Genomic DNA, 13,248 nt, shown 5'->3' with positions numbered 1-13,248 from the left:
CGGTACTGACGTCGAAATTGAGAGGATGGTTTCATCTGACCTTACACCTGCTCAAGCTGAAGCCCTTTACCCCATTCTTGAAGGCTATCGCAAAATTTTTGACTTTGACAATCGACCCTTAGGTCAAACGTCCGTGGTGACACATAGCATACATCCTGGTGATGCGAACCCTATTATTCACCGACGTCCATATCGTGTTTCTGCGTCGGAACTTGCTGTTATCCAACATCAACTAAGAAAGATGCTTGAAAAGGACATTATCGAGCCTTCCTGTAGTCCCTGGGATTCTCCTGTCATACTTTTCAAAAAGAAGGATGGAAGGCGGCGCTTTTGTGTAGATTATCGCCACCTGAACAAAATCACAAAAAAAAACGTGTACCCTTTGCCACGTATTGATGACACTCTAGACTGCCCGTACGGTGCCACATATTCTTCTCGTATCGACTTACGGTCCGGCTACTGGCAGATATCCGTCGATGACACGGACCGAGAGAAGACTGCATTTGTATCTCCTAACGGTCTTTATGAATTCTAGGTGAAGCCTTTCGGTCTCTGTAATGCGCCCGCCACCTTCGAACGAATGATGGACTCTTTGCTTCAGGGGATCAAGCGGTCCACTTGTTTATGCTATCTGGACGACATCATCATTTATTCGCCCGCATTCGACACGTATCTAGACCGCCTTACAGCGATTCTTGACGTGTTTCTCCGCGTCGGTCTCCAGTTGCACTCATCAAAATGTTACTTCGCTCGCCGCCGAATCACCGTCCTTGGACACCTCGGGGATGCCAGAGCCGTGGGATCGGATCCGGACAAAACTCGCGTCGTTACGAACTTTACTGCTCCGGTCTACCAAGGACGTTCGTAGTTTCGTAGGGCTTTGATCTTATTTCCGACGCTTTGTTGAAGGATTTTGCGACCATTGCACGTCCCCTTACCGACCTCTTGAAGAAATACGCCCCATTTTTTGGGGTCCCGAGCATGCCGCATCTTTTTCGCAGCTCACTACTCTCCTTACAGCGCCTCAAATTCTGGAACACTTTGTCCCGCCTGCCTCAACGGGAGTTCGAAGTGATGCCAGTGGTCACGGCCTAGGAGCCGTGTTAGTACAACGCCAGCGTGGACATGATCGCGTTATAGCCTATGCCAACCAACTTCTATCGCCAACCGAGCGCAATTATTCAATCACAGTGCACGAGTGCCTCGCTCTTCTGTGGGCTGTTGTGAAGTTTCGTCCATACTTGTACGGACGCCCATTCTGTGTCATCACTGATCACCACGCTCTCTGCTGGCTATCCTACCCCCAAGGACCCCACGGGACGACTCGCTCACTGGGCGTTACTTTCCCCGTGATATATAAGACGGGACGTATGCACCAGGATGCCGATTGTTTGTCCCGCTACCTGGTCGACGAACCGACTGATGCGTACGCCATCGCTTACGTTTTCTCTGTGTCCCAGTTGCTTGAAATTGGTAACGAGCAATGCCGCGATCCTTCATTACGAGCCCTCATCGACCGTCTGGAGTCAACGTCTGGCCACGCCTCTCCCCGGATGTTTCTCAAGGAGGGGACATTATACCGCCACAATTTCGATCCACACGGCCCTTTCCGTCATTCCATCACACCTGCGTTCGACTGTCCTCCACCAACATCACTACGCTCCCTTGGCTGGACACTTGGGCTTCTCGCGCACATACGACCGTGTACGCCGTCGATTATTATGGCCTGGTCTCGCCCGCTCCGTGCGGCGCTACGTTGACGCCTGTGAGCCCTGTCAGCACCGGAATAAGCCCTCCACACTTCCAGCTGGATGTCTCCAGCCGATCGACATCCCAGCCGAAACTTTTTTCCCTGTTGGTCTAGACCTTCCTGGCTCCGGAAATAAATGGGTTGTCGTCGCTACTGATTTTCTGAGCTGTACGCAATCACCATAGCCCTCCCAACGAGTTGTTACTGACGTTGCTGACTTTCTTCTTTGACTTGATTTTAGTGCCCGGTGCTCCGCGCCAATTACTCACTGACCATGGCTATAGCTTTCTCGGGGCAGTCGTCGAGGACATCCTCCGCTCCTGCTCGACAAAGCACAAGCTCAGCACGTCCTACCATCCACAGACCGACAGCCTCACCATCACCGACATGCTTTCGAAGTGCGTTGCAACCGACCATCACGACTGAGACCTTCACTTACCATATGTGACGTTCGCGTATAATGCATCACGTCACGACACCGCCGGCTATTTACCGTTCTATCTCCTATATGGCCGAGAACGTGCATTGCCATTGGACACTTTGCTGCCCTCGCCCGCACGTTCAGCCACTGAATACGCCTGCGACGCGATCGCACACGCCGACCACGAACGCTAGCTCACCCTCACCCCTCTCGAGGCCTCACAGTAGCATCGGAGACGCCTCTATGATTGCCACCATCGCGACGTGCACTTTTCTCCTGGTTTTCTGGTGCTTTTCTGGTCACCCATTTGAGGTGTGGGCCTTTCCGAAAAGCTTCTGTCGCTCTACACTTGCCCACACCGTGTGGTGCGACAAGTGACTGATGTCACGTATAAAATCATCCCCGCCGACCTCTCAGCATCATCGTCAGCTGCAAGTGACATCGTTCACGTGACGAGACTAAAGTCATGCCACGCACCTTTCACCGTGCATGTGTAGATTAAGCACCGGGGCGGTGCTTCTACGGCCGGGGGCGATGATACGGAACAGCCACCCACTGTGTGGCTGCACTGAGGAGAAAGAAGACGTGTGTGCCCGCTTGATATAGCGTCGTCATTTTGGCCTCCGTTAGCTCCCCTGTAAATAAATTGTAAATAGCAATGGGCATCAGCTACACGTAACAATATTACTTCTCATAGATTATCCCATGGATGCAGTCATTGTACGTGCACGGTTTAATTGGTTCATTTTTCTGCGCATGAAATGCTAAAAGTTCCATGTGAGTGCGCAACTGTGCGTCGCGACACTGCAAAAGTGATTTCGAAGGACTAACAGTGCTCACTGCATGAGACGGTAACCGTCTGACCTTTGCATACGAAGCGATAGTGGCGTGAACGACGCAGTCGCGATAAGCGGGAACGAACACTAAGGTGGAATTTACACCAGCAAGTGACTGTGACTAGCGACCAAAGAACTGCTCACGGCGACCAACGTTCACAAACCGCGAACGCGAACTGCCAGTTGGCGCACTGAAACACCAATATATCGTAATCGGTGCCTTTCACGTCTGCTAACGCAGTCACAGACATGCAAAATGAGCGTCCGCTTTGCTCTCTCGATCCTGCGTCACGTAAATGTGCACGAACTTTGCGACTCCAATCCCTTGAATCACATAGCCACCACCACCACCATTTACCACCATTTACCATATCAGCAGCAGGTAAGGGCAGAAAAACACAAAATCAGGAAAACCAATGGCGTGGCTCAGCTACTGATTCCGGGTAAATGGCATCCGCCTTTACCGGGTAATCAATTTGAGCAGTTTCTGCTAAAGCGATATTGTGGGACTCGCGTGATGGCCGGTGTGAAATGCCGTAAACACAGCCAGCTTATTACTTCCAGTCAGGAGCTTACTGGTTCCAAAGTTTATGTACTATAGAACTTCCTTTGTTTAGAATTGCTCAAATTGCATCGTTTCACCTGTGATTGCGTAGACCAATTAGTATTCGACAGCTAAATGTTATTACCCGCATGAGGTGGTCGTATCTAGCTCTTGGCCCTTTATTCTAAGCCAGTGTAGCCGCCTTCAGCTGCATCAATGAACTCATATGGGTAGCGTTTTGTTACTTCTGCGAATAATGCATGCGTCAATTGGTTATTTCGTGCAATGTTCTCTAAGACAGTCTTTTTCGTCGAAGTGTTTCACCGTAGTTTCCACAATTTCTCTTGAATTGTGTCATATCGACACACCTTCATCCTTGTCACGCATATTTGAGCGTGTGCACAACAGCAGCATTGCTTACATAACACGTGTTTAGTCGAAGTTCTTTGTGCTTAGCTAGAAAGTAATCAAAGTTTACTACAGCTCCCTGCCAATGTTCTATGAATCCGATGTATGGACTCGCTTCTATTTAATTAAGCATAGACCTTCATAATATAATTACGGAACCAACGATCTCATTTTAGTGTTTCCTTCTGAGCACGCTATACGGAAAGCATGGCGCTAGCGTTCGAAATAAACACGGCCAAAATAAACTGATGTACTTCTAAATATAAAGTGAAAACCTATATCATTACACGGTTTTCAAGAAAATTTCCGAACCCCAGAGTAAGAAATAATAAAGTAAAGTGAAGATTTATTGCAGTAGGTTGGAGAGAGAGGTCCACCTGCTTTACGGGACCCGTTTAGCAGAAGGCGTTGTTGGGCAAGTTCGTTCATTGTATTTGGAAAGATTGACTGCGCTTTGTAGAAGGTCACAAGGAAGAAGACGGGACAGGCGCAAACTGTGGTTTATTCGGGGGAAACATTTAAATATCAGTTCATGCCAGCCCAGGCGCATCAGGGTATCAGCAGCAGATAAGGAGAAAAACACAATCGGAAAAACCAATGGCGTGGCTCAGCTAATATTTTCTAGGAAACGTGCCTTTCTATTGTAAAGTATGATCAATGTGTCACTGATGCAAGCTTGTCCCTTCTTTTTTATATATTATGCCTGTAAAGCTCCCATGATTTTTTGTAACTGCACTTGCACAGGATTTTAACCTGATTGAGCAGAGGCCTGTATTTATGATCCAACCAATGCATGGATAAATGACGTTGCTCTCGGTTTTAATAGATCGTTCGTGTTCATGGATTCGCACGTTCAAACAACGGCCCGTCTGGCCTATGTAGGTTTTGCCGCATGTCAGGGGAATCTGATAAATGACGCCAACTTGGCAATCTACATAGGCATTCTTGTCTTTCACGCCTCTTCAGCCTCTTTTGGAGCCGGCTTCCCCGATGTGGTTTTGCTGGCAGTTGTTGAAACGCTCGAAAAGAGGTTAAAGCGCCAAAAAATAAACACTGATATTGCCAACAAAACTTCAAAGCCAGTCGTAATCCCTTATGTTCAGAGAACTGCACACAATCTGAAAAAGATAGCAACCAAGCAGAGTGTCGCACTCGTTTGCTCGGCTCCTTGCAAGCTTAGTCACCTTTGCGCCCGCATTGGGAGACTTTACGCAAGAAAGAAGCAAGGTGGCTGTGGCGTGAAACACAACCTCTATGTAGATTGCCAAGTTGGCGCCATTTATGAGATTCCCCTGACATGCGGCAAAACCTACATAGGCCAGACGGGCCGTTGTTTGAACGTGCGAATCCGTCAACACGAAAGATCTATTAAAAACCGGGAGCAACGTCATTTACCCATGCATTGCTTAGATCATAAATGCAGGCCTCTGCTCAATCAGGTTAAGATCCTGCGCAAGTGCAGTAACGAAAAAGGACGGGAACTTCTAGAGGCATATCATGTAAGAAAGAAGGGACAAGCATGCATCAGTGACACATCGATCATACTTTACAACAGGAAGGCATGCTTCCTAGAAAATATTAGCAGAGCCACGCCATTGATTTTTCTGGTTTTGTGTTTATCTCCTCTTTTCTGCTGCTGATACTCTGATGAGCCTGGGCTCGCATGAACTGATATTTAAATGTTTCCCCCGAATAAACCTCAGTTGTTAGTTTGCGCCTGTCCCGTCTTCTTCGTTGTAACCGTCTACAAAGCGCATCCAATCTTTACAAATACAAAGGACCCGTTTGACTTGCTTACGAAGGCCCAGAAGAAAATGAGCGTTACTGGGTTCACTGCACCTTCTCCGAGACATAAAACTGATTTTTTTTCATGATGAGTCGAGGCGACAGAAAAATACCCCTTTATATACACTGGTTTAGAGACTACTCATTTTCGCCCATAAAAATGATCGACGAACTCCGCTTCCAGAAAAGTACGCTTGTGAAAAAGATAGCTCTCTATCGTGTGCGGCGAGCGAAACTCTTTTTCGGGACAAGTCCTTTTGCTCAAAATATTTGCGAGTGCTTGTGTGACAGGGGTTATTGCTCGCATTCAAAAAAGCGGCAAGCTCTTATTGCACCTGCGTGGCAATTTATTTGGTAATACTGGTCAACACGTTGAACCGCTTGTGCCTTTAGCTTCCGGGGAACTTGGTAACGTGTTCCACAGCATATACACGATTGTTGTTATTGTAGATGTAGAAATGAATTTATTAGGCAGATAGCACATTTCTAGTTCTTGCGTTAGATTACTCATGGGCGGAAGTTACTTGCACAAGAAATCAAAATGCGCTAGGGGATGTGCTGTTCAGCCTGTGGTTCAACCTAGCAGTAATACTTTTTAAACAGATTTAGGGAATAAATACTGACGCTGCATTAAGCTGGAACTCGTTATTTTACCGTTGAAATAGTTCAATTTACAAGTTCTAGCCGCTTAGTTCGCAAGGCGTATCCACTTCAAGGAATTTTGTGGATGACACCATATGAGAGCATTTTATGTGAAAAAACACATGGGCGTTGTTGTAAGTTTGGTGCTTCGGTGAAATAAACGGCACTTTTACAAAGAGTGGAGGTAAGACCAGGAAAATTGTACGGCGCGTATAAATCGGTGTCATATCAGAATTTGTTTTCGATCAGTATACCTTGGGGAATCACCGGCTACAATTAGTATATTCAATACATACCATAGAACACACTTCACCCTGTAAAAACCTTAATTAGGAAATTCGGGTACATCGTAGAATGCGTATTTTAGTTTGTGGAATCAATGTTAATTCTTCCGTCCCGTACGTGGTTTAATATAGCGCTATCTGCCACAGACCGTTTCATGTGCAGTGTAAAAAACTGCTCTATATTGTGAACACTGTTAGCTGCCACATGGCAGGTAGCATGATGTGTGCACAATGCGGGTCAGGGATGTCTTGATAAGGCGATGTAAAAGATTATTTTCTTTCAACCAAAATTATTTTTGTATACTTATACTGAAAAAAAATGCCGGCACCTTGTAAAGAATACGATATGCTGCGCAGTGAAAATGCATCTGACGTTAGTATGTATTACTCAATGTGCTCAGGTTGACACTGCCTATTCCCAGCTTTTTATAATGGTCAGCCGACCAATCCTTACAGTGGAAGCCGGTTGTAGAACGTTCCTTCGCCTTCTTTATTTTCAAGGATTGTGCGGCTTGGTGCATGGACAACTTGCACCATTGTCCTTGCCATCGCTCTGGTTGTCGCTGCCAGATGACCCCAAGTCCGTAAGTACAAACAATTACGCAGTGTCCAAGTTGCGTGAGGGGCCTTCGAATCGTTATCAAAGAGTATATGGGGCTTGTAGAGGTGGTTGTCTGATGCACCAGCAAAGCAAGAATAATGCTGACAACGGCGCTAGAAATAAAGCGAACACTTTCCTCCGCTTCTTGAACGTTGAACTTTTTTACTCACATTTGATCAACTCACTGTTTTCCAGCTCATGTTCTCGAAAGCCTGCGATTAAGGGCAGTTGTCAGCTATGGATTGTGGTAGGCAGGGCAAGGCCAAAAATGCTGTGATTGAAGGCTGAATTTATGACGCATATTGTCTTGCGCCAACCGGTCAACATGCCAACTGGGTGCGGACAAGAGACGAAGAATGAGCGCTGTCATTATTCAAGGAGCGTGCTCTTCAAAAAAAAAAAAAGACATCCGATTGCGCACTTCGTTCCGATGTCTTTCCCCTGCTGTTCGATTTGCAATATGTAATTTACGAGGAATGCTGGATGGGATTGTGTAAAACTACGTCCGATAGCAAACGTAATGTCTTGTTTTATGCCAGTAGCAACGAGACCGGGTAGCCGTCTGATAGTTCATAGACGGCATAGAGTATGTCGGTTACCATCCCGTCTGCACGGCTACTCCTCAATATCTGCAAATCTACTCATTAACTCATGAATGACAATTACACGTATTTGACCCGGTGCCAACACTGCACATCGCACGAGATACTGAACGGAAATGCTTTTTCAAAATTAAAAGCCGTCCTGCCTGTTGCCCACACGTGAACCCGCACACAGGCACACTTTCGCAGGCTCCATTGGGCGCTCGTTCAACTGTACCTTCATTCCATTTCTGTAGCGTGGAACCCTGTGCCGGTGTATTTTAAAAAGCTTATCGGATATGTGCAGGAGCAGTTCTTGCGGATATACTGTGCTGGACGCATAGGCAGAACTAGCCTTGATGGATTCGTTTTGGCAGATGCAGGCACCCAAATCCTTTGACAGTAGACTTGGAGGTAATAGTATGCTATTGCATTCAAGCGCTATGTGGTACGGCTTTCTCTGACCCGCTCTTGTATTTTCAATTTAGTATGTAAGCATCTGCCCTAGAACGCGTTGGTAGCTGATGATAGTGTTTCTACACGATGACATTGTCTGTCAGTCGGGTAGGGTCGGACACCGCCTGCTACAGATGCCAGCGTCTTCGTCAGCTTTAACTCACTAAGGCTCAAATGGGGTCAATAAGTTTCCCGCTTTTCTTATTAAGTCTGACTAAGCTAAGCATTTCATGTTTTTTTCTCTATGGTTGATTGGTGTCTAGTGAATAGCGTGTGCGACGTTGGCAAACAGATTTGCTGAGCTTATTCTGAATAATATGCATGACAGCATCCCTCAATACAAGCCCAAGCGATATAAACTTCCGTGTTGATTTTCTGTTGAACACATAACTGCTCTAAAGCGTGAAGAGCGCGAAGAGTCGATTTCTGAGTCAAGAAAATAGCCAGAGAAATTCCTTCTGCTATGTTCAGTCAGTAATCACCTTTACAACAGAATCTCAATTCTTACATTGAATCATTGTAGAAGCACCTCTAACTTGCTGGAGGACCTTCGGAGACATTTCCGTGGGTGCTCCAGCAAACGTGAACATCGTTTCCGTCTCCTTAACTCTTGTGGTGGGGAAGTGCAAGCAGTCGCTGATTTTTCGCTGTTCAGTTTTCCTGTACGCAAGCACCATCACTGGGCAGCACAGTCCACTAGCCCAATCTCTAACTCGGTACACTTTGACTACAATCCGACCAGCTACGCTTCACGCCAATGAGCCCGAGTCATTTTCGGCACAGAGCACATTTTGTAGCCAGAAAGGTGACTTATACCACATGGCGTTGGCCTGTCAGCAAAATAGCAGTATTGACATATAACTAGTGATGTGGCCCTCTCTATTGTTGCATAAGACAACCAGGGGTTCTGCTTTCTTCGACGGCGTTATTAGTGTCGACGTCTCCCATTTTAATTGTGTAGGGAAAGAAAACTCAATTAGGTGACAAAAACGATGTTGTAGAAATTTGATAATTCGAGAAACATGAGCTCATAATAAATGTCTTATTATGGGATATTTTGGGGCTAGTGGGTTCGTCATAGCCGAAGATAAACACTACACAGCAATCACTACACAAAAGCAAAATGTCCAACTTGCTGATATGTTCTTGTTCTTTCATAGCTTTTAGTTATGCAGCGATGCTTTCTGACATTATGAAACGACTCAAGCAGAGAAAACCATAATTTTTTCGGTATTGCCTGTGGCAGGGAACTTCGCCCCTTCTACAAGCAACTGCTGCACTGCTAATCTCGAAGCGATATGGCAAATGTTGTGACATTGTAAATGTTGTGTTGTGATACAATAGCGACACTGTGACAAACGTTGCTTCTTGCGCAAAGGGACCCTTCGGAGCTGATGCGTCGTCAGATGTAAATTATTTTCGCTTGAAGCTTGTTTCGAGCTTAATTGGGCTCTAACTTGCAATGAATGCGACATATTGACATGCTATCCAGAAACTCGCGCAAATTGACACACTATATAGAAGAAAGTGCTTAAAGCACCAGAATATTGTTTAAAAGAAAACCCTCGTTCTACAAAATTTGACAAATTCAACGAAAGAACCACTGCCTATGCAAGGAGATAGAATCGCCAGCAATGGGGCAATTGGAGGAAACCGAAGCGGAACTATACGCCTATAACTAGTTCACGCGCCAAAACTTCAATGTGCTCGTCCGTATTAGTACTACACGTTCAGATGTTTACATCACCGAGATTCATTACATGGTGGCTCATAATAATGCAGTGGTAGAAGTTGAGCATTTAGGAAGCTTAGCGTATGGGAAGCAGGAATAGACCTACGGAATCGACAGTGTTAAGTTCGTCGATAAAGGAATGGTGACAATCGGCTGGGCGATAACAAGATATGAGTGTGCATGTGCATGTAGGCACGGATATGTGCACACAAAGAATTTCGTGAGTACAACTGTTCGGAAGCTGGTAACAAGGAATGCTGTTTTTCGTGAAGACAACGCCACCACCCCTTCGTTCCTTTACTCGTGGGGCCGCCGTTCCAGCGCACATGGCGGCCCACCGCCGCTGATACCGCGCGTGGCCGCCGCAGTGCCACAAGTTGTCGAAGTTACCCTGGCTTCTTGCTATTTCCGGTACCATAGGTAGAGTTGAACACCGACATCGCGTAGAGCGTCCATCGACGCAGCCATATTTCCGGTACCATAGGTAGAGTTCAACAACACCGACATCGCACAGAGCGTCCATCGACGCAGCCAGATGACTTCACAACACGAACACAGTCGCGTAACGTCGCCGTTACACGGGTACGACGATAATTGGCGTCGAAAACAATCCCATCGTCCGCCGGCATACGCCATGTTTTTGCTCCCTCCCGGCGGGCTCAGTTTTTCCTCCTCCTCCGCCATCAAAGCAACACACAGAGGCGACGACTTCTTTGTCTTCCTGTCCGTCATGGCGTCTCTCTCACCGCTGCTTGGAGATTTTGCTTTGTAACGCTCTCTCAACGCTTCGTTTTGGTTTCTCACCGCCGAATTTGAAGCCTGCTTATAAACGTTATATAGAGGCCCTAGCCTGCCGCCGCGGAGATTGTCAGGCACCATATTCTTTGAAGGTCCGATTATTATGCAGCACCTTGCACTGCAACGGAAATGTACCGCATATGGGTAGGACGTTGTACGCAAAAAGTGTAGGGTTTGTATGATGGTATCATCTCCAGGATCCGTTACTGATGACGCGTACTCAAGCTGTGGAGGAATGTAAGTTCTATAGAATAGGCTTCAGCGTTCATGGTGCTAGGGTGAATTTCCAGCGAAAGTATCCCACTGTACGTGTGGCCTTGGAGGTTATGTAATGAAAATGAGTTTTCCTGAAAAAGTTATTGGCAATGGGAGCCCACAAGCATCGATATGATGTAACACATTCTAGTGGGATTGGCGCATAGCTGGTGCAGATCACTGCAGAAAAGGAAATCATGCTAGCCTTACTTTTTAATAGTAATAATAATATTTTGACTTTTACGTGCCAAAACCACTTTCTGATTATGAGGCACGCCGTAGTGGAGGACTCCGGAAATTTTGACCACCTGGGGTTCTTTAACGTGCACCTAAATCTAAGCACACGGGTGTTTTCGCATTTCGCCCCCATCGAAATGTGGCCGCCGTGGCCGGGATTTGATCCCGCGACCTCGTGCTCAGCAGCCCAACACCATAGCCACTGAGCAACCACGGCGGGTTACTTTTTAATAGCGAATTCTGTGAGGCATGGATGACACCGCTCAAGAATGTTATCGAGATCCTCCTTCATTCCTTGATTGTCTGAGGGAGTAGATATTTGACAATATAAGAGCAACTCGGCTGATAAACGTTGGAGGAAACGTGATCGGGCAAGGCTTCATTATAAATTAAGATTAACAAAGAACCGAGCATAGACCCTTGCGGAACGCCAGATTAAACTGGAGCTAGAGGCGAGTTAACGTCATTAGTGGTTACAAATTGAGTACGAGATGTCAGAAAGGTGCGAATCCAGTTAATTAGGGAAGGGTATTATATGTTTAGAGCGCCTAATTTATGAAGGATTTAAACGACCTCACTATTTGTGTAAGACGACAAATTTGTGCAAAACACAATGTTGTCTTCCCTTATTCATCGAACAGTGTGACAGTTAGGGAAGATGCTTCCCTAGCTCGAGGCATGTAGCACCACAAGGCCTGCACTCTCCTGGTTTCGTCAGCAGGCTTATACAAGAATTCGGAACCCCACTTTTTTCCCTTGAGTTGCACACATTACTTGACCCGCATTACCTGAATACGGATGAGTGGCGTGTAATGGCACAAGCATTTCGAGTAGCGTAATATTTCAGCGTGCACAGAAAAAAGTTAACGATTATACTTATAAACATCTTTTTCTGACCTCACGCACCAAATTTTCGGGTCTGAATGACCAACCTAAACTTTTCGCCGCTTAGCTGCGGACGTAGCCGTACCAGCGTCCACTGTCCATGCAAAATCATTCGTGGAATTATCTCATGGCCGGATCAACTAGCTTCCGTTTCACTGCGGGTTTGGATTGACGAATTGAAGTTTAGAGAAATAATGAAACACTTAAACCGAATGTTTGAGTGCTTTTTGTTTTACTTCGCACCGAAGCAAGATAGATGTACTTCTGCTTCGTCTGCTTGTTCCCATGGTCGTGTACTCACTTTCACATTCCAGCCTCTTTTTGCCGACACTCGCTTCTCGACGCAATGCAAATTCTATACAACTGTCATTTTCTCCTGGCTGCTGTCTGTCAGTCTCGTCTTCTTTTTGTTCCCAGATGCGCACTTTCTCTTGAATCATTTTTCTAACTGCACCCACCTCTTTCCTTATAGTTTATCTTTTTCTGTACATGTTTCCCGTCTCTCAAAAAGTGTCATTGCTATATTGTTGCTCATTACCGAGTAGGTAATTAGGCTTTTCATGCTATCTTTTTATCGCCTACCTTTTGGCCGTAGCCATTAAAAATATATAACTTTCTTTGTTTCTATTTTAGCGTGCACCAGCACCCATGCCAAAGTGTCCCTGGGCACGTTAAATCAGATGCATTCCCCAAATCTTACTACGCGTTGATGGGGTGGCCGCATCGTCCAGCCCCCCTGAACGAGCAATCCATTTTCCGTTATCCCGTACCTGGACAGACACGTCATGAGGATATTTTCCAGCACGCTTCTAACTCTATTTCCTGCAAGGCTGCTTCGGGAGTTGTTTCCCGTCCTCCAGACTTTGGAACTTCTCAAACACTTCCATAGATTCTGCTGGCTGAAGGGCCGGTGGATCTAGAGAGCCTTGGCCACCACCGACGCCTCTCCTAAGGCGACGTGCGACTGCATAAAAATGGAGGCAGGGACAAAATTACCTGGGTGTCCAACATACCGCTTCTTAAAAGGCCCCTC

The 13,248-nt window shown here is 46.4% G+C and overlaps 1 protein-coding gene across 16 annotated transcripts in view; it reads left to right on the top strand.

Annotated features, from left to right (window-relative positions):
* The window catches only part of LOC139061333 (uncharacterized), a 284,688-nt gene that overhangs the window by 86,136 nt on the left and 185,304 nt on the right, over window positions 1–13,248 (top strand). For all 16 annotated transcript variants that reach the window (XM_070541220.1, XM_070541213.1, XM_070541217.1 and 13 more), the window contains one exon: window positions 7,172–7,254. In XM_070541220.1, coding sequence (XP_070397321.1) covers window positions 7,190–7,254 — 65 coding nt within the window. In that variant the 5' untranslated portion in view covers window positions 7,172–7,189. The remainder of the gene's footprint in view (window positions 1–7,171; window positions 7,255–13,248) is intronic.

Source organism: Dermacentor albipictus, chromosome 6 (assembly GCF_038994185.2).
Source record: "Dermacentor albipictus isolate Rhodes 1998 colony chromosome 6, USDA_Dalb.pri_finalv2, whole genome shotgun sequence".
Lineage (NCBI taxonomy): Eukaryota > Metazoa > Arthropoda > Arachnida > Ixodida > Ixodidae > Dermacentor > Dermacentor albipictus.
Note: the sequence above shows the minus strand (reverse complement) of the source record. Positions and strands in the feature narration are given on the sequence as shown.